The sequence below is a fragment of the Symphalangus syndactylus genome, chromosome 7 (assembly GCF_028878055.3).
Source record: "Symphalangus syndactylus isolate Jambi chromosome 7, NHGRI_mSymSyn1-v2.1_pri, whole genome shotgun sequence".
Classification (NCBI taxonomy): Eukaryota; Metazoa; Chordata; class Mammalia; order Primates; family Hylobatidae; genus Symphalangus; species Symphalangus syndactylus.
In genome coordinates, this window is record NC_072429.2 from 116556811 (window position 1) to 116578503 (window position 21693).

At 40.3% G+C, this 21693-nt stretch overlaps 1 protein-coding gene across 1 annotated transcript in view; it reads right to left on the reverse strand.

Moving 5' to 3' along the window:
- Positions 1 to 21693, reverse strand: part of EXT1 (exostosin glycosyltransferase 1) — a 317734-nt gene that overhangs the window by 13687 nt on the left and 282354 nt on the right. The window contains exons 4-7 of the mRNA XM_055287108.2: positions 17643 to 17762; positions 9573 to 9705; positions 6789 to 6907; positions 5544 to 5639 (exon numbers count right to left, since the gene is read on the reverse strand). Coding sequence (XP_055143083.1) covers positions 5544 to 5639; positions 6789 to 6907; positions 9573 to 9705; positions 17643 to 17762 — 468 coding nt within the window. The remainder of the gene's footprint in view (positions 1 to 5543; positions 5640 to 6788; positions 6908 to 9572; positions 9706 to 17642; positions 17763 to 21693) is intronic.

The following is a 21693-nucleotide window of genomic DNA, read 5'->3' on the forward strand; positions in this document are numbered from 1 at the left end:
CAGTGGGGAGGGAATGAGGGAAAGAGGTAACTTCAGAGTCTTGTTTGCAGGACAATTCTCCCGTCCTCACCTGCATAAAGAATGCGCTACTATCATGTCACCCCTCAACACTGAAGGAATCTCATTTCCCATCAATGCAGATTTATTTGTTCAACAATTATTGGGCACCTACTGTGTAGCAGACATCTTGCTTGTCAAAGAGGGTACAAAGATAAATCAGACATGCTCCCTGTCTTTGAAGAGTTCATGGTCTGTAGAGGAGACCAAGAAGCAGATGACCAGTCTTTGCTTGATATAAAAAATGCCAGGAGACCACAGGATGGAGCAACTAGCTGTCTGGAAGAGCAGATGAAGGCCTCACAGAAGTGACATTTAAGCAGGACCCTGATGGGTGGAAAGAATTCACCAGGTATAGATAGTAATGAAGCATTAAAGACAAGACTCAGCAGATGCAGAGGCATTGAGGAGAGAACCCGCATCCTGACACCCACTCTTCCCGACTGAAAGAGTGAATGGATGGAGAAGAGATTCCAAGTGTGGACACAAACCACGGGGAGAGCAGATCATTGTAGAAGGTGCTGCTTTTACAAATTACAAACATTTACAAATTAAAATATATATTAGTACAGATTAGAAAAAAATATATACACATATATTAGCAGCTACAGCAATCAAAGGTAATATTAAAGTTACAAATAACTTCATTAAAATGAGAAGTATACTGATTTAAAGAAATATATTAGGCCAGGTGTGGTGGCTCATGACTGTAATCCCAGCATTTTGGGAGGCTGAGGTGGGTGGATCACTTGAAGCCAGGAGTTCAAGACCAGCCTGACCAACATGGTGAAACCCTGACTCTACTAAAAATACAAAAATTAGCCAGGTGTGGTGGTGCATGCCTGAGGTCCTAGCTACTCGGGAGGCTGAGGCAGGAGAATCACTTGAACCTGGGAGGCAGAGGTTGCAGTGAGCTGAGATGGTGCCACTGCACTCCAGCCTGGGTGACAGAGTGAGACTCTGTCTCAAAAAAAAAAAAAAAAGGAAGAAGAGGAAGAGGAAGAGGAGGAAGAAGAAGAAGAGGAAGAAGAGGAAGAGGAAGAGGAAGAAGAAGAAGAAGAAGAGGAGGAGGAAGAAGAAGAAGAGGAGGAAGAAGAAGAAGAAGGAGAGGGAGAGGGAGAGGGAGAGGGAGAAGGAGAAGGAGAAGAAGAAAAATATTAAATAATAGCACACATGATCCATGGATTTAGAAAAATTGTGAAGGTGTTGTATGCATAAAGTTTGGGAAGTTCTGGAATAAGGAAAGGTGGACTACATGTGCACACACAATGGGGTGTGTGTGTGTGTGTGTCGTGGGGGCTTTGGAGATTATGGCATCAGTTGGAAAAATTGAGGGTGGAGAGGTTACCCTGTGATAGTCACAACTTAAACCTTTGTGTTGAATGTACCATAGAGGAACTAACCATAAGAATGCTGATACCATAAGAATAACATTTTTTGAACATTTACTATGTGCCAGGATATGTTCCAAGTCCTTCTTACATATCATTGTGTTTCATCTTTATAACAACCCCATTTTACAGGGAGGGAAACTGAGATACACAGGTTAAGTATCTTGCCCAAAATGGACCCAGGATTTTCCCCCAGATGGTGTGACTCTATAGAGCACCTTGGCCCCTGGGCTGTATCTGAATGGAAAGGACCTCAAAAGTGAATTTAGGAACACATACGCCAATCACATGCTCACCATCTTCTTCCAGAAGTTATAGTAATGATGATGACATCCTCTTTGAATTCACACCTGCCATCAACTTTGAAGAGACAAAGGCCAAGGAAAGAAGCAACTTAACACTGGAGACAAAGGGAAAGAGAAAAGGGAGGTACCTAGCCAGCTGCCAGAGCTGCAGTCTCCCCAAATCTGAGTACCCCTAGGAGCCAGCTCATCTGCAGGCCTCATCTCAAACTCGGTTTCTTTGCCTGCGAAGCTACCAGGGCACCCAGGGCTTTAATGAATGGACAGTGCCCACTCTAACTCATCTCCGAGAGCTCAAGAGACATATCTGTAGCACACAGGGCTTCAGGGGTTGCTCCTACACATCTGTCAACTGCGTCAGGTTTTTTGTTGTTGTTGTTTTCTTTCTCAGGCTTTTGAAATAAAACACAAAGTGATCAGCAACCCCATAGACACAGTGCTCAGAATTCTCAGCCTGAAGCAATCTTCCTGACACTGTTTACATGTCCACTGACTAACGCAGAAACCATTAGCTGCCAGCTTAGCACTGCCCTGACCTTTCCCTTGTTAAGCCCACAGGGGAAAACTGCAAAGACAAGGCCTATAAATTCGAAACAGAATTTTGCAGCCAAAGCAGCAAACATATTACTTTTAAATACATGGAGATTGAGATTTTAAAATGGAGAATGACGAAGATGTAGGGCTTCTTCCTCATCATCTGTCCAACCACAGGTCTTAAAAGGATCTGTTTCCTTTTTTTCTGAACTTGTTTAATCAATAGAAGTAAAAAGCCCACCAGCCATCCACTTTCAAATTCTCATGCAGAAATGAGAGGCTTTTTTTCAAATACGTTGCCTCAGTGACTTTCTTAAATGGATTAGCATGAGAGAAACCAATGTACTTACAAAGTTAAACCTGAGTGAACTGGGTTTTCCTTGTTAGTTCATTTAAGAAAGATTTAGCTACCATGTGAAAACCCAACTCCTTTAAAATGAACAAACATGTTGGCCGGGCGCAGCGGCTCACGCCTGTAACCCCAGCACTTTGGGAGGCTGAGGCGGCGGATCACCTGAGGTTGGGAGTTCAAGACCAGCCTGACTAACATGGAGAAACCCCCTCTCTACTAAAAACACAAAATTAGCCAGGCGTGGTGGCGCATGCCTGTAGTTCCAGCTACTCAGGAGGCTGAGGCAGGAGAATCGCTTGAACCCAGGAGGCGGAGGTCGCAGTGAGCCGATATCACGCCATTGCACTCCAGCCTGGGCAGGCATCAAGAGCGAAACTCCGCCTCAAAAAAAAAAAAAAAAATTAACAAACATGCCTAGGAAATGACCAAGACTCAGAAAGTTTACTGTCTTATAGTGTGTGAGGGGGGGTGGGGGGGAGGGGGGCACATAAGAAATGTATACACATAATTATATAAAACACAATAATAGTTAAGATTTATTGAGCATCCACAGTGCATCCACACTTCTCAGTAAATTTATTTATATATCTCATATAATCTGATCTTTTCGGCTACCTTATTAGTTACACATTATGACTCTTTCCATTTATTGAAAGGGGGCATCGAGACACAGAGGATTAGGCAACTTGCTTTAGGTCACACAAAAGTAAGTTTGACTTTAGAACCCATAATACAAATCATAACGTTATGATGCCTCCCAGAGAGGAGCTAACATTTACTGAACACTTGGTGCATGTATAATAGGCATAGGACTAAGCACCTGATATGGAATGATCTCATTTAATCCTCAAAATGGGCCCATGTCATAGCCCAGGTTTTCTAGAATAATGAGCCTGAAGCAAGACTTAAGTGCCAACACTTAACTCTGAGGTGCAATCCCAGGGCACTGAGAGTCAGGGAAAAGACACAGGGACATAGGAAGGACGCAGCCCACTGGATTCAGTGCCCAAGGTGGAGGCAAGGACTGAACAAATGCCAGGGGCCTGAATATAGATGCAGCTGGGAGGATCTGAGGCATCTTGTAAGAGACATCTGATAAAGCCCACGAGAAAGGTACTATTATTATTACCACCATTTTATAAATAAAGAAACGGGGAGTTTCTTTTCACTGAGAATGAAAATACAAAATCAATCAGTGAGTCAGAGCATGAAAATGCTATACTACCTAAAGAAATCAGAATCGCTCCCAGACAGACTGGATTGTGTCTGAATATCCTGACATATCCAAGGAAAGACATTATCCACCAGAAGCAGAGCTGGTCTCCTTGACCCATGGAAGCATATAAAACAAAGAATCCCAAAGTTCAACATTAACTGCCTGCCTCTGAGCACTGTTCATGGCTTCAGGCATTGGAACTGGAACATCGCCATTCCTATGATGGGCTATTCTATGGGGGGATGGATATAAGGGCCTGCATGAAACCATGCTTATGGTGAGATGGATTCGTGAGAGAGGCATGTGATTATTCCAACATCCACCTTTTCTCATTAAATGCTTACTAAGCAGCTCTCTAATAAACAGGTTGCTTGACTCCAGCCTTATGAGAGCCATGGCTATATTTGTCACATTCCCCACTGTGTTCCAAGCCTGTTACACGGTGCTCAGCACACAGTAGGCACTCATAAATGGGAACTGAATCGATAATGCACTGATCATCTTGTCCGTGTGACAGTTACAATTGCATTATGTCAAACCATATGAAATTGCCACTTTTGGTGGGTCGATGATGATATCAAACGGTTCAGCCTAATAAACTGATTGTCATTCTGGGGCAAAGGTGTGAGCCACTCTCTTATGACCTGACCCCTTGGGGACTGACGAGGAAAGTTTTTTAGATGGCACCGCTTCACCAATCTCAATTTCATTTAGTAGTGACTATTTCCTTCACAATCAGTAAGATCTATAAGAAAGTAACAAGCAGAAGCTAGAGAAAAAAGAGCTGGCTGCTCTTTAGTAGAAGAAATTTCAAGGAGGAGGTAGCATGCAAACGGGGGCTAAAGAATATATGGGAATGTTGACAAGCAGAGATGATGAGTTGAGGAGGGGTGGTCAAGACTTACAAATGGCAAAGTCAAAATTAGAGGTAGGAAGAGACAGCGCAATTCAGCTAATTATAAATGATCAAATGTGGTAGGGGACAGGGTCTGTAGGGGAAAGCAACGAGAGAAAAGATTGGAAGGCTGGCTAGGGCCAGGTTATACATGGCCTCAAATGTTAATTGGAAGCACTAGCAAATGGAGACCCTAAAAGGCCGGGAGATGATCAGAAAGATAGTTCAGCTCTAGGCAAAGTGAACTGGAGAACAGAAGAGAGGCCGGCTATGCAGCACTCATGAGAATATTTACAAGCAGATACCAAACAAAATTAAGGTGAAAATGTCCTTTTTAAAGTGAATGGGAGAAAGAACCACCATTCTGATAGACATAGCTCATTCAGATTAATCAGCCAAGCAAACCTCATGCATCACCACCACCATCAGCTTTATCTTCATCCTTGTCATTTACAGAAAGATAACTATTGCCAGCTCCTGACTTTATTTAATCCCAGCAGCAACCCTACAAGGTATATATTATTGTTTCCACTTTGTAGATGAGGAAACTGAAGCTCATAGAGGTTAAGTATACACACAAGGTCACAAAGCTACAAAAAAGTTGGTATTAAGACCCAGGTTTCCCTGATTTGAAAGCCTATTGCGGTCAAAGCTGAGAATATTCTGAGAAAAGTACAGTTTTAGAAAAAATAATCCAGGAACAGGGAGAAGATATCTAGGGCCAAGACCCAAAGTGCCCCATGGAGAAACCAAGGCTCCACAGTCGTTCCACATACAGGTCTTCTTCAAGTCTTACCTTGCTCTCTCCTTCAATGACGATGACAGGCACAGCAGTGGCAGGCCAGCGGTGTTTGGCTGGTAGGGGCTTGTCACAATTCCACAGAACTATGATCTGAAAGGGATGGGGCTCATTAGATGGCTGGGGTAGGCTGTATTTATGTAGGCCTCCAACCCAAAGCCTCTTCTCAGAGACAGAAAGAGAAAGAGGAGCTGGAGATCTCAGCAAGACAGAATGGCAGACATCAAAACTGAGTTTTAAAGTGAGTCCATTCCCACACAACCTCAGAACATTATCACCCCAACAACTAGAGAGACGACAGAAAGAGTAAACAAATAAACAAACAAACAAGCAAACAAAACCAACTGTGTCAGGGAATAGGAGAAAGCTGCAGGAAAAAGAATTTCAAGGTGGCTGGAGCTTAATAAAGTGGTTTCCTAAATTCTGATATCTTATGATGGTGTGTGAGATAACAACTCTGATCAAATTAAATAAAAATGTATACTGAGCATCTGAACATCTGCTCTGAACTTGCACTACACCAGGCAATGTGGGAGAAATAAAAAAATTCAAGCTAGAGCTAAGATGAGCTCATGTTTTGCATGCTCTAGAATGGTTGCTGATTTTATGTGACTTTATAATTTCCAATAAAGGCATTTAGTTCAAAAATGCATACTTCCTTATTGAATTATTTCCCTTGTTTGTAAACCTTCTTGTATAAACTAATTCACAAATCAGAAAAACCACTGTTCAATATGCAAGCAACACTGATTTGGAAAATATTGTTACCATAGACATAATCGTCTGCTCCCAATTTTATAATTAGTCACAGTTGCTATGAAAAGAAAAGTTGACGCTTCATGACACCAACAAGTCTGCTTCTTCTACTGAGGCTTAGTTGTCTGGGTCCTCCCAGAGGATTTTTGGATGTGACTTTATTATTTTGACATTTAAAAACAAAATCATGTGCTTATATCTTCTTTAGAGACTATGTTGGTGTACGTATATATACGTTTTAACCCTATACCAGTGCTAAGGTCTCTCTGTAACCCATCCCTTCCCTGTGCCAGATTTCACTTCCAAGAATTTCTAAGTGGATGAAAAGGGTGTAACGAGGCAGGATGAATGAAAGGGAGTAGCACGGTATGATGTTAGAGGAGTCCCGGGGAGCCCGGAGAGCCCAGGGGATAACAGGTAAGGAGGGAGGAGTCTCTGATCTGGAGCTGAAGCAGGCAGGGGCTTCTCTGTCAACTTCCCACTCACCTGGGCACAGTACTGGGACTTGGCTGCAGCCACGAGAAGCTTCAGCACTGGCTGGGACTGAGAGACCAGGGGGGTCACCGCATGGATGACTGCAGTGAATTTGGAGGGGGGCTTTAAACCTGAAATAAAAAGGAGAGTAGAGCCTAATGAAGCGCTGGAAAACAAGACTTAGAAAATTACTCCTCCTTGCTCCACTGCCTCACGCTGGAGCAAATGTTCCCTCCTGGATGATTTCTCCTTTGTTTCTTATGTCCTGACAGGACAGAAACAAGATGAAAAGCTGCTAGTTAGCTACTGCCTGAGTCTAGAGACCTCAATAAATTCCAGATCAACGTCCACTTCTAGGTTCTTGCTTTGACATCCTTTGCCCCTCTTGGTGATGTTTCTGTGATGTCCCTTCGGCTTTTTAGGTACCCAGTGTCTAAATACACACAACACTCACCACCCTTCACGTGCTGTCTCTCCCATGGTATTTCCATGTGTCTGATTTTTAATTATGTAATGAAAGGGTTCTACCTGACTAATAGTATTTCAAATAACTAGCTAGTGGGAAAAAAGGTGAAAGGAAGGGCATCCAGGGCCTGACTGTCTAGGTCTGAATCCCAGATCTACCACTTAGTGGTGGTGGGACCTTGGAAAGATTACTTAACCCTCTGTGTTTCCACAGCTGGGAAACAGACCTGATAGTAACGGTGCCAAATATGGGGTTATCTTGAAAATTCAGGAAGTTTGTCTAGGCACGGTGGCTCACACTTGTGATCCCAGCAATTTGGGAGGCCAAGGTGGGCAGATCACTTGAGGCCAGCAGTTCAAGACCGGCCTGGCCAACATGGTGAAATCCCGTCTCTACTAAAAATACAAAAATTAGCTGGGCATGGTGGCGTTTGCCTGTAGTCCCAGTTACTTGGGAGGCTGAAGCAGGAGAATTGCTTGAACTCTGAAGGCAGACGTTGCAGTGAGCCAAGATGGTGCCACTGCACTCCAGCCTGGGCAACACAGCAAGACTCCGTCTTAGAAAAAAAAAAAGTTAATGCATACAAAGCACTTAGAACAGGACAAGTACTCAATATATGTCAGCAGCGATCATTATCATCACCCTCACCAACATTATTATTTTGGAGAAGAAGCCTCCATATTCCCTGAATCTCTTCTTTGTGTAGCAGTGATATAGCTGAGAAACAAAGTATGTGATGCAGACTTTTGCCAATTGTGAGCTCTGAAGCCCTAGGTTAAAAAGGATCATGGATATGCAAAACAACCACTGTCACCAAAGAGCCAGAAGTGAGATGGCTCCCCCCAAGGAGCTTTCCCATAAGAACTCACTAAGAAATCAGAGACAGGTTAAGAGCCTTTTAAAACTTCATTAGTTTAGACCTACTAATTTGGCACTTTAGTGGCTTAACTGCGAGCAACACCGTGCAGGGACATTCAAGTTACGCTTTGATACTGATGGGATAAAGGCTAGAATCAGACTATATGTGTATTACAGGATTATACAAAGGTTTTGTAGAGAAAATTATATCATCCAGTAGCATTTTAATTGTATGTTAGAAAGAAGTTAATCTTCCCAGTATCTAGATACACATTCAAAGTTTTGCCGAGTAAGAATAAGCGTGATTCAGGGATTGCCTTTTAAACAGGAATGACAAGTCATTGCCTTTAAATTTTCCTGCAATAGTTTAAGAAGCATCATTTATACACCTCTAATGTGCAACTCCAAATGAAGATCTAAATATTGTACAAGAAATATATAGGAATTCTTGTCAACCAGTGCCTTAATCTGACAATTTCTAAATTCTAATTATGTTACCCAAATGTCAACCATACACTGAATTAGAGATGGTTCCCGTAACAGGATTGGTTTGGATTAAAAGGTGCTTTGTCACTGGTTGATGCTTCAGGCCATGAATTTCTTTAGGTTTCATCTCATCAGTTTCAAACTAAACATGTCCAACTTAAAAGGGTGAGGGTGTTATGGAGAACAATGGCATTGAGTGGAAAATCTTGTCTTTTTGCTGTATCAGCTTGGAAGATGCTTTCCTGTCCTAGGCTTTCTCAAGTTTAGAACTGTAACTGATGGGAAATGTTCATGATGTTTCTTAACATGAGAGCAACTGGGGCTCCAAATACATAAATGTCTAAGGCAATAACAGTCGCTGGTGGTAGAGATTTATCCCTCCGCCATTCCCTTTTCTCTACTGTGATTAGACTGAAAACCGCTTGAAAGCAGAGATTGTATCTTATTTGACTTTTTATTTCTAGTACCCAGCAATACATTAGCATAGCACATAAAAGAAGCATAATAAACCTCGGAAAAATGAATAAATTTGTGCTTGTCACACATTCTTAGTGATTTCTCCTTTCCTCTTATTCAGTTTTTCTTTGGTATGGAATAGAGATGTTGGGATTGTGAAAAAAAATAAATTGGGGAGAGCTCTCCTACCTCTCCTACTCCATTTTATATATGATGAGGCTTAAAATGATAGCTAACCCATTGCCATATTCAAAATGATCCATAATTTGGGAAGCCTATTTCTCAAAAAGAAATAACTCTACTAAATATGAAATAGAGCTGCACAGGTAAGAAGTTTTTCTTTTTTTCCATTTTGCAATGCTCTGCTCTGTTTTTGAACTTGATATATCACTTATAACAAGGCTCTAGAAAAAACAATCTTCAATGCAGGGTGTTAGATGGACCCCATTAGAGTAAAGAATAAAGGCCTTTAGTTCTGTATGACATCTTCGGGGTAAACATGGGCAACTCCCTGGAGGAAATTCACTTACCTAAATTAGCATAGTAGTAAGGAAAATCTCCCAGATAAGATGAATACTGTGGTAGTACGAACAATCCTCCAGGATGTTTGTTCCATATTAAACTGTTACGTGATATGTGCTTGAATATTCTGTCCTGAATAATCTAGAAAACAAAACATAGCACACAGTGAGGATGAGACCCTGATGATATTTGGAAAGGATGATGCTCAATCCAAATTTGAAAGATGGTGGCAGTCAGAGTAGTGACTCTACCCTCCCTCCCACTCTAATTCTCCAGATAAAAATATCTGCGAGACAGAGAGAGCAATGGAGCAATGAAAAAGAGTAAGAGAAAGATATGAATTATAGCCAATCAAACTTCCTAATTAAACTTCAGCTAAACCATAAATTCTATCTTGTCTTTGTATAATAATGAGTCCATGCTCATTCCAAAATAGACTGTGTGGAGCAGTTAGTCTTTCCCTGATGGTTAAACTTCTAAGAACTAAGACAGGTTCCAGGCCCCTATCAAGAAGATCTGTTCTCAGAGAACAGAGAGGTCAATGTAGGCCTGTAGACGCTGAACGGAAAGCATATTCAACACATGACACATTCTAGAAGCTATTGAGGTTTTCAGCTGTTCCTTTAATTCAACAGGTAGATGTGTTTGCTTGTCATATTTCATTTTCCTTTCAAATTCAATTGGAGGACTCTGGGTACTGGTTACTGAAGTTTTTCTATGTTTCATCTCGAAAAGTAGTGAGCTAACAATTGCTTAAAACATCCTACATAATAAGACAAGAACCATGGCATATGAAGACTAATAATAGCCAAGCTAGTTCATTAGTTTCTTTGGACTTTGGGACCTTGCAGATCATTAAATTCTACATTTAGAGTCAAACATCCTCCCATCCCGAATCATTTGTCAATTGAATGTGATTAGTCCACTTTATAGCTTTCTTTCTGTGACTTTCAAACTCTTATAATTATACCATCCACTCATTAGAATATGATTTGGCAAATAATTAACTTGGTACAGAATTTTATGTTTTCAGCAATTTTTTTTTTACATTAAAAAAAAAATCCTGCCATAAGTTTTAAGAGATTTAAGACCCAATCACCATTTTCCAGGTCTCCGTTTAATGCAATGTGATTTTAAGTACAGACTATTTTAAATGGAGTTTTATTATTTGCTAAGGTTATTAACACCCTCATCTGATTCCACATGGTGACTAGATAAGTAATAAAGTGGGCTACATTTATCTTTGCAAATCTTATGTTTATTTTCCTAATGACAGAGAAGGAAGCAAGCAAGGAGGAAATTCAAAAGAACTCAAATATCTTAGTTCAATGATTTCTGCATCTTATCTTTCAGCCAGATCAAAATTGCCAATTTTATATGGCTGGATAGAGGTTTCTAACTTGGTGGAGATTTTAGGAACCTGGTGGAAAATATTTATTTTTACTTTTTGTGGTACAACAGGGATGTGTTAAAATGCTGTTGTCTTGGCATTAATTATGAGAAAATTGTCACGGTTGTGAAGGATTTTTTACATGGTTAGCAATTTCACTTTGTACAACATTTATTCCTGTTTTTTATTATTTGTACTTTCCAAACATACTGTCTATTTATTTCCTTTTTATAGTTTCTCTTTAGATCCTCCTTTTTTTGTTTTTTTTTCTTTTCAAATTTATGTACCTTCTAGGATGTGGTCACTTAAGTAAGTTTGGATATCAAGATAGAAAATAAATTGACAATAGACAGCATTATAAATCGAACCTGCAGACAAATGTCACGGAACTCACAGCTGTCACAAAATGGGTCATCATTCACATCAGGTCTTTGGATGGTATGCTTGTCACTGTCATAGACTATCTTTTTGGTTCGGTAATCACAACATTGTTATCTTTCAAAATTCAAGGGTATGATAATAAGATATAGCACTCTTCTGAAATAACAACAAGCATTTTATACTGTCTTCCAACGGATCTTGACAGAAAGATATAGGACAGGTATGAAAGCAGTAGCAAATGTTGAATTTAACCTGGGTCAAGCAATTTGCCACCTTTGTGTATTATTTTCCTCATTTGTAATAAAACAATAAAATACCACATTAATTATAACATCTCAGAATTTAAGAATAGCTGCCTAAGTTGTTATACTTAAGGCTTGATTTTTGCCTTTAAAAAGAAACTCCTGTGTTTGTTTTCTAGGCATTGGTTTTTCCATTTATTACATAGTGGTAATAGTATAGATACTACATATTACAGATATTTTTCCATATTAATAGTATCCATGATTCATTATTCTTAATGACCAGTTCAGCAATTTTTTCCATGCAAGGCAATGAACATATTTATGAATAAAATTTTCCACATTTAGGATTGATTCTTCTTCTTCTTTTTTTTTTGAGACAGGGTCTCAGTCACCCAGGCTGTAGTGCAGTGGTGTGGTCACGGCTCTCTGCAGCTTCAAACTCCTGGGCTCAAGGGATACTCTCGCCCCTCAGCCTCCTGAGTAGCTGACACCACAGGAGAGGGTCACCACACCCAGCTAATTTTTTATTTTTGTTTTTTGTAGAGATAAGGTCTCATTATGTTGCTCAGGCTGGTCTCAAACTCCTGAGCTGAAGCAATCCTTTCTCCCTGGCCTCCCAAAGAGTTGGGACTACAGGTGTGAGCCACTGCTCCAGACCAGAATTGATTCTGTAGGACCTTGTCAAAGGGTATAAATACTTTTAAGGCTATTCATAAGTATTGCCAAGTGTCTTTCTAAAAGGTTTATATCAACTTGCCTTCTAAAAGCATAAAGAAATATGGATTTCATTTCACCATATAGAAAGATCATTTTTTCCCCTCTGCAATTCTTCCCATCACTACCCTGGATAGCTCCCAGAATCTTTTCATGGCACTTAGTGCTTACTCTTTATTGTTGTGGAAGAAGACAACACATTAGAGGTTGGATGCTTCTTTGGCTATAAACAAAATCAGTACACACACACACACACACACACACACAAACACATAATACAAGACTTTTTTTTTATGGTCCCAGAAGGCCACCTCAATAAGGACAATATTTCTAATTGATGTGAATTCAAAGGGAAGAATGACAGGTCCCTTATTTTTCTTTTTATGTATCCTCTGTTTTCCAAATAATGGACAATTGGTTACAGGTTAAAGTCATTCTATGTAGCCCTTCATCTTTTAACCAGAGCACTGTAGCCTAAGACACACAATGCCACCATATGCCACCTCACTTGAAGCCAGATCAATTGTCTATTTCCATTATCCCATTGATTTTTAAATATCATTGTATGATAGTATCAGCAATACTATGGTTCGGATGTGCATGTTTAGATAACTGAGGAGGAAAATGGAGCATACTTCATAAAACTCCACTAACCATATACCTTCCTAGCTACCACTGGCTCTTTTCATATATTATCATAATCTCAGGCACTTTCTTTCACTCATCTTGATTATGACTATGCTCCAATGATTCAATCCTTAGTGCAGGTTATTGTGCAATATTCTGACAAATAATGGAATCCATGAAGGAGCACTGTTTTTGCAGTGTTTTATCATCGTCCTCATAGTTACTTCTCAATTTTCACAAAAATACTGAGCTCTACAGAGCCTAGTTTGATTAAATAGCTCCTTATTACCAAGATGCAGCATTAGAAAATTTCAATCAAACTGGAAAAACTAAAAGAATCCTAGACAGAGTTCTGTACAATGAAATGTACTAACAGCTTGACCCTGGCATTAAAGAGAAAATGAGATGTCCTGTTTTCAACTGAGTCTAAGCACTCTACCTACAACTCTAGGGCTCATAATGTCTGAAGACCCCATAATCCCATTCCCATGGCTTAGAATATAGCAAGCAAGGAGAAAGACCCAGAATCTGAGTACAGAACATCCTTAGCCCAGGATCTTCAAGTCTATGCTGCAACTGTGAGTAACTGTGAATTATTCTCATGCCTTAGTAGCTCCAGCAGTGACTAAATGAAGTTTATTATCTAAGTTCTAAGCCAAGTTCACATTTTTGATATGTGATACTTAAATTGTTCTTTTTTCTTTTTTTTTTTTTTGAGACGGAGTCTCGCTCTGTCGCCCAGGTTGGAGTGCAGTGGCGCGATCTCGGCTCACTGCAAGCTCCGCCTCCCGGGTTCACGCCATTCTCCTGCCTCAGCCTCCTGAGTAGCTGGGACTACAGGCGCCCACCACCATGCCCGGCTAATTTTTTGTATTTTTAGTAGAGACAGGGTTTCACCGTGGTCTCGATCTCCTGACCTCGTGATCTGCCCGCCTCGGCCTCCCAAAGTGCGGGGATTACAGGCTTGAGCCACCGCGCCCGGCCTTAAATTGTTCTTATAAACACAGTCGCTGTGTTATTTGTATCTGTGGATGGCATTTTCTTCTATTTTCCCTGATTTTCTGATTATGTTGAATTCTGGGGTAATCTGAGTTATGAAGTATTTTGGAAAACTGGGTAGTACCTGTCATGCAATTTGGTTGAGAGGTCAAACTGTTACAATCCAATCTTGGAACTATATAAAGAGATTTGACAGTTGCTATAAATTCGAATGAAGTATATGGTTTTTAGTGTTTAAAAAAAACCCAAAACTGTGTTGCTAAAAAAAAAAAAAAAAAATGCATGGTTTAAATACAAAGAGGAAAAGGCCTTTTCAGGTTCAGAGATGAAAATAGCTTGATCTTATTTTGATCCTATTCTGATGAATGTAAGACATTCAACTGTTACAATAGAAAAATTGAGAACTGCTAACTTAATAGGTGAGAGACCATATTCATGCAATAAACCATATGCAAAAGACATGTAATTAATGAGATACCATCTTTCATCTGGCAAATCAGCAAAGTGGTAGATGTGTGTGTTTTAATTATGGATCTGTAAGGCTGACAAGAGCACAGCAAAAGAGAGTCGCGCCCAAACAGCTTGTGAGACTCTAGGTGGATATAATGTTTTTGGATAATAATTTGGCAAAATATATTATAAGCCTGAGAAATGCCTAGACTCTTTGGCTCATCAAGATCACTTCAGGGATTCCATCCTAAAGAAATAGAGATGTAGTTTAAGAGACATGTAGAAAGTCATTGCTTGGATAAAGATATTGTTATCTATAAAAATAAATAATTAAAAAGAACATTAATAGTAAATAATGGCATATTGGTTTAAGTAAATAGAAGTTCATGATAAGATGCATAATAGAGTAAAAAAAATTAAAACACTGAAACGTGGTTTGGATGTATTAGAGGTAAACAACTAATAGGATAGAATTGAAAGGCCGGAAACAACCCAAAGATACCTAAAAACGGCATGAGAAAACACTGAAGAAAGAAATGTATTGGGACTGGGCCTGGTGGCTCATGCCTGTAATCCCAGCACTTTGGGAGGCTGAGGCGGGCAGATCACTTGAGGTCAGGGGTTAGAGAGCAGCCTGGCCAACATGGTGAAACCCCATCTCCATGGTGCATGCTTGTAATCCTAGCTACTTGGGAGGCTGAGGCCTGAGAAATGCTTGAACCCGGGAGGCGGAGGTTGCAGTGAGCTGAGATGGTGCCACTGTACTCCAGCCTGGGGGACAGGGTGAGACTCTGTCTCAAAAACAACAACAACAAAAAAAAACAAAAAATCTTAGCATTTGGCATATTATTTGAAACAGGACTTCAAATTCAAGGAATTTATCCTAAGGAAGTAATATTGAATCTGCACAATAATTTGACCTTGAGATGATTTACTGCAATGAGGTACACAAACAAAAAAAGCCAGAAACAACTGGAATCTACCCAAATTGGGGATTAATTTAATAATTAGGTGATATCATAAATGGAATATCATACAGTCATTAATTGGAGAAAAAATGTAATAACAGAAAATATTAACATTATTAAGCAGAAAAACAGGTTATAATGCAAGTATATAAAGACTCCTTTTTAAAACTAAAAGTACAACAAATTTTAAATTTACATATAAAAACAAATACATATGTTTGTGGGGATATATATATCAATAGTGGTTTTACATGAATGAATTATTTTATATTTTATGCTTTAAGTGTTTTCTATTAGTTTCCAAAATGAATGTATACTTCTTTAATAATAACTCCTGTAATCCCACCAATTTGGGTAGTCGAAGCAGGAGGATTGCCTGAGCCAGGAGTTCAAGACCACTCTGGGCAACATAATGAGCCCTTGTCTCCACAAAAAATAAAAAATTAGCCAGGCACAGTAGCTCGCACCCATGGTCCCAGCTACTCAGAAGGCTGAGGAGGGAGGATTGCTTAAGGTCATTCCAGCCTGGTGACAGAGTGAGACCCTGTCTAAAAAAAAAAAATAAAATAAAATAAAAAATAAAAAAATAAAGGCACTCTGCACTCCAAAAAGGGAGAAACAATAGCATTCAACATTCTTTAAGAAGGGCCTATGAAGGATCTTAGATGGAGGACAGGATTAAAAAAGCAAAGTGTAACTCTATCAAATATTCATATCTGCTACTGTGAACAGAGGTAACAACTCAATTGATTTTAATTGAGGAGAGTGCTTTCGGAGGGATAAAAGTTTGCTTGCAGGAAGGAAGCCCTTGGAAGTCATTATGATCCTGTCCCCTTCATGGGAATGGGCCTGGGTCCTAAACAGCCGTTTTTACCCAGTTCCAGGGTGAAAAAAATATACACTATGCCTAAGAGGACACTGACCAGAGCTCGCCCTAGGGTGGCAGCAGGAGCCCAAGCTCAGCGTGGGGTGGATAAATGCCCCAGTGTGCCTGAAGCATGACCAGCACTTGCTCTGAGTCAGGATGGCAAGAAAACAGCGATGTGGCCCAAGTAGGGTGACTTCAGTTTCTTGGTATTACTCAAACTTCTCAGTGTAGGTTCCATATTACATTAACTTTTACAGCAGTCATCACTTTTCCAGAGTGAATTCTCCAAAAGGAAGGCCACAATGCCCCCACCTCATTTTGGGACACCTCAGAATCACCTCACCGAAGATCTCTGCTCTGCTTCCTTCAAGCCTGTAATGCATGCGTGTGCAGTTTCCTGAATCTTGTCCTAGCTCTTTGTGCTACTTTGGTGTAGCCTCAGGCCAATGCTATCTGCTCTATTTCCAAAGGTTTTAATCATCTCCATGCTTCCTTTTTCTTTTTCTGTCCTGCCTTAAAAAAAAAGCAACTTGAGGATGGGCACCCATCTGCCTAAAAGATTTTCTGCTTTCACAAATTTAACACTTTCTGTGCCACATGGGCATGATCCTGATTCTCCTCTTAACACAACTTTGCCACATTGATGCTGGTTGGCTGGCTTGCGTAAGTCTTGAGAATTCTGCTGTCCCCCAATGCCATCAGACTGTGAAGCCCAGAAAACTACTCATATTTTTAGAATGGTAGAGGATTTGCCCTTATTTGGCCATTATATATATTTTTCTTTTTTTTTTTTTTTTGAGATGGAATTTTGCTCTTGTTGCCCAGGCTGGGGTATAATGGTGCGATCTCAGCTGACTGCAACCTCCACCTCCCAAGTTCAAGCTATTCTCCTGCCTCAGCCTCCCGAGTAGCTGGGATTACAAGCATGTACCACCACGCCTGGCTAATTTTTTGTATTTTTAGTAGAGACGAGGTTTCACCATGTTGGCCAGGTCTTGAATTCCTGACCTCAGGTAATCCACCTGCCTCAGCTTCCCAAAGTGCTGAGATTACAGGAGTGAGCCGCTGTGCCAAGCCATTAAATATTTTTTTCTAAATGAACTCCAGAAATATGTCTTCAAAGGATGCCATCGAGTGTAAATGACAAGACAGTCATGACCCACATATCCCTGAAATGATGTAAGACAGAGTCAATCTTTGTGTCAATAAGTATAATTTCTCCCCATGTAGGTTTTCCTTTGTGGAGTTTGTCAGGAATGAGAGTATTTTCTTGGGCATGGCAAAGCAAGTAAAAGAGGTTAACCAATATATCCAAGTACAGGAATCTGGTTTTGCCCCACTGGACCAATCGCACATCCCTAATAGCAAAACAGAAGGCTGAGAGAAGTGTATAAAGGACCATTATTCAAGCCCAAGAGCCAAGTGGTCTCACTTACCTCTAGTGTAGTTAATACAATCTTCTCAACTGAAGAAAAATAAGCCTCCCACAAGAATTGTGTCTGCTGTCTAAGTGCTAGGATTTTATCCTGATGAATAGACCTGATTGTAGAAGGAATCTGTAACACAAGTGAACACATAGGAATTATAACTGTAAAATAAAGAGATGTACTTGATCAAAATAACCCAACTGGGTTAGGCTTTTATTCTTCATAGCATTTGGCTTCTCGCATATAGATCTACTAAAAATCATCAACTCCTAAGTTGAAATGACCTTAAGAAGTGTCAGCTACAAAGAGCACTTACTGAGAATCCACCCCAACGGCCTTTGATGTATGAAAGTTACAGTTCACCTCTAAGATTCAGTAGCAGCTTATCAATTGCTTAGGTTAGTCCATAGTCACAATTGCTGTTTCCAGAAATCCTCGACCTTGCACATGAACAACGAAATTTTACAGAGGAGTAACTATAGGTCTTGGGGAAAGGCCAGAAGACTTTATCTCCTGAGCACTTCTATGACTGGTCACCCCAGGAACTATAAAATATCTATAAAAGGACTTTTTAGAGAATGTCTATGAGCCTTCCCATCCAACCTGAAGCTAGGGTCAGTCACTTTTATGTGCACATACCTTCTACCTCACCTTTGAGCCTTTCTGCTCCCTATATCTCTCTTTCTGCCTTCAGCCCTTACCCAAGTCTAACTGGATCTCTCGACTGTTCATATATGTTTAGCCATCACTGCTCTCTTCCAGGGTATATAATTTTAAAGGAAGGACCTATATCTTGTTATCCTGCTACACATTTTCAGGTTAGCAGAGTGGCTTTTATATAGTAGTTATTAAGAAATAGGAGGTGAATATAACCATCCGAAGCCACCACAGGGACGTCATTTCTTTTAATGGTAGTACAGCTGAATGGTTAGGCACAGGGGCACAGGAGTCAGAAAGATCAAGGAAGGAGTCTTGCCTCTACCATTTACTACCTGTGCTTTCTTGAATGAGTTAGCTGATTTTTCAGAGACTCAACTTCTTTACTTATAAAGTGGGGATAAAGTACTAAGGTTTTAATGACGATTATATAAGTGCTTAGCACAGTGCCTAAAACATGGAAAACTTAATTAATGTAACTATTATCATTATTGGTATCAGGGTGATGCTATTAAAAGTTAGACCAATTGCTTAATGTCTGCAAGGGAACCTGCTTGGGTCTGGAGCTCTGAAACGTACTTCCTGAGTCTGGTAAGTTTTCTGGGCTTGTTCCCTATTTTCACCTACAGTTCAAGGTCTATTTCATTTACAGAGTCTATAGTCTTAAGGGAAGATTCCTTGTGATTAGCAATTGCCCTTTTGCGCTCACCTCTTTTTGCATGTTTGCCTCCATAACATATGGCTAATCTGACAGATATGGGAGTCTGGGCAAGAAGGAGAAATGCTCCGTTAGCTGCTTTAATAGGAAAGTTACCCATGACATTTGACTAGGACTGTACCAGAGTTTCCATTGGAGGGGAAGGAAGTGGTAGCACATTTTTTAATTCAACACTCCCCTTAGGAGGAGCAATAAAACAGCTTCACAGTAAGAACAGAAGGAAAAGCTCACTTGGTTTGGCAATGTCCAAAACCAGATACTAAATCTGTGTCCCAAAGTGTATACCTGGATTTGCAACACTGAAGAAACACAGGCAACATGTAAAGGAGAAACACTGGTAGGCAAACATTAGCCTGTAATCAGAGCTCAAGGTCAAATGGGGAAATAAAACATTCTTTGAGAAGGTAGAGAAATCATTCACATCATAGAACCTTTATCAGTCCAAGGAAACTTATTTTTAGTTACTCACTGAGAAAGTTACCTAGATGGCCAAAGAAAGATTAGAAAAATATTATCCTGTTAAATTTTCATAATCATACCCTCTTCTAAATGTCAAGAGCTAACTGCTAAGAGTTACATAGGTTGGCATCACTGTTTTATCGTGGCCACGAGGAAACAGTCTATTAGAAAAATGCCTAAGGCTGGGCGCGGTGGCTCACGCCTGTAAACCCAGCACTTTGGGAGGCCGAGGCAGGCAGATCACGAGTTCAGGAGTTCAAGACCAGCCTGGTCAATATGGTGAAACCCCATCTCTACTAAAAATACAAAAATTAGCTGGGCATGGTGGTGTGCATCTGTAGTCCCAGCTACTCAGGAGGCTGAGGCAGAAGAATTGCTTGAACCGGGAGGCAGAGGTTGCAGTGGGCCGAGATTGCACCACTGCACTCCAGCCTGGGTGACAGAGCAAGATTATCTTAAAAAAAAAAAAAAAAAAAAAAAAAAGAAAAGAAAAATGCCTAAAGCTATTATTGCTGTATAGTCTCCAGAAAATTGAGTCTGCTGTGGTTATGAAAGGAGAAAAGGAATATCACAGACTCACCTACCAATGCTGTTCCCCTCTCTTAAATAAGATGCATCTTCATCTTACTACATCAAGTGCAATGTATTCTACCGGCTTGTGATATGATACAAGTGTCTGACAGCACTCTGCAAAGTGCTCTGGAAGACAACTCCAGTAGACAACTCCAGTTGATTGAAAAGACAGAGTTCCAAGTTTTAATGGCATTTGGCTATTGGTTATTAATCTGCTTGTCCTGAGAGACAGATATGGGAAAGTGATAAATTAATTCCAATTTGGCTGGATTGTTTCGGAAGTTGCCGAGCTCAATGAAGTCTTAATAAAAGGTCATGTATGGTAGCAAAACAAATGGAATGCACCAGAATAGATACAAGAAAGTCACATTAAGCGCTCTTGGTGACATGATGACAAGAATATATGCAAATAAAAACATCCCAGCTGTTCTAAAACAGGAAATGAAAAATTGTAACATAACAAAAAAACATTTCCCAGAGCAGATATTTGGGCTAGGTGCCAACTCTTTAAAACTATTGTTAATGACAGTACACAGTTGCTGCTCAATATGGAGGCAGCTGTGCAAAGACAGACTGAATATGAGAGGGGAAAAACACCAGCAAGTCTGCGTGGGTGGGGGTGACAAAGATCAAAATCTTTAGAGTGAAGCCAAAAAGTTGCTTCAGAAGGTGAAATGCCCATCAAGTTTGGTGAAATGGTAGAAACTGGACAAGTGGCTGGGCGTGGTGGCTCATGCCTGTAATCCCAGCACTTTGGGAGGCTGAGGCAGGTGGATCACAAGGTCAGGAGTTCAAGACCAGCCTGGCCAACATGGTGAAACACCATCTCTACTAAAAATACAAAAATTAGCCGAGTGTGGTGGCAGGCACTTGTAATCCCAGCTACTCGGGAGGCTGAGGCAAAAGAATCGCTTAAACCCGGGAGGCGGAGGTTGCAGTGAGCTGAGATCATGCCATGGCATTCCAGCCTGAGTGACAGAGCAAGACTCCATCTCAAAACAAAAAAAGGAAAGAAAAAAAAAAGAAACTGCAAAACCACAATTAAGTATCCTAAAATGTGCTCCACACCAAAGACAAACTTTCAATTTGTTCACATCAAATTCATGGGAGCGTTGGTATATAAAAGGAAAATTATGGGTGGTGTTTTTTATTCCCTTTATTTCTCAAATTTCTTTTAATGATCATGTATTATTTTTAAAATAACATTTGAAAAAGGAAGAAAAAAGGCTACATGGACAAGCACAACATGCATCACTCTCGTTTGGCTTTTCATGAATAAATGATTTTGGCATACACTATCTCTGCATGGGGAAAACTCTTCCTTGGTGTCTCCGCAAGGACTTCTTTTCCTTAAGGAATCACAGTGGGAAATCATTGACATAACAGTGGCCCTTCCACACAAACTCCAGACCCCTTTCTCAATGAACACCTAAGAAATTAAGTTGTATTCAGGGCAGAATAACTTATCTCCCCAAAAAACAGATTCTGCCACATTCCTCCTTTGTTTCTGAGATCCTAGGGACCACGGAGATCACAAACTGAGTACCAGACAGAAGGAATGTTTCAGGAGCTGTGGTCACTTTAGTTTGCTTAACCCATGGGTCTCTCAGTTACAGTTAGTTCATTTGTTATTTTAGGGAAGGTGCTGTATTA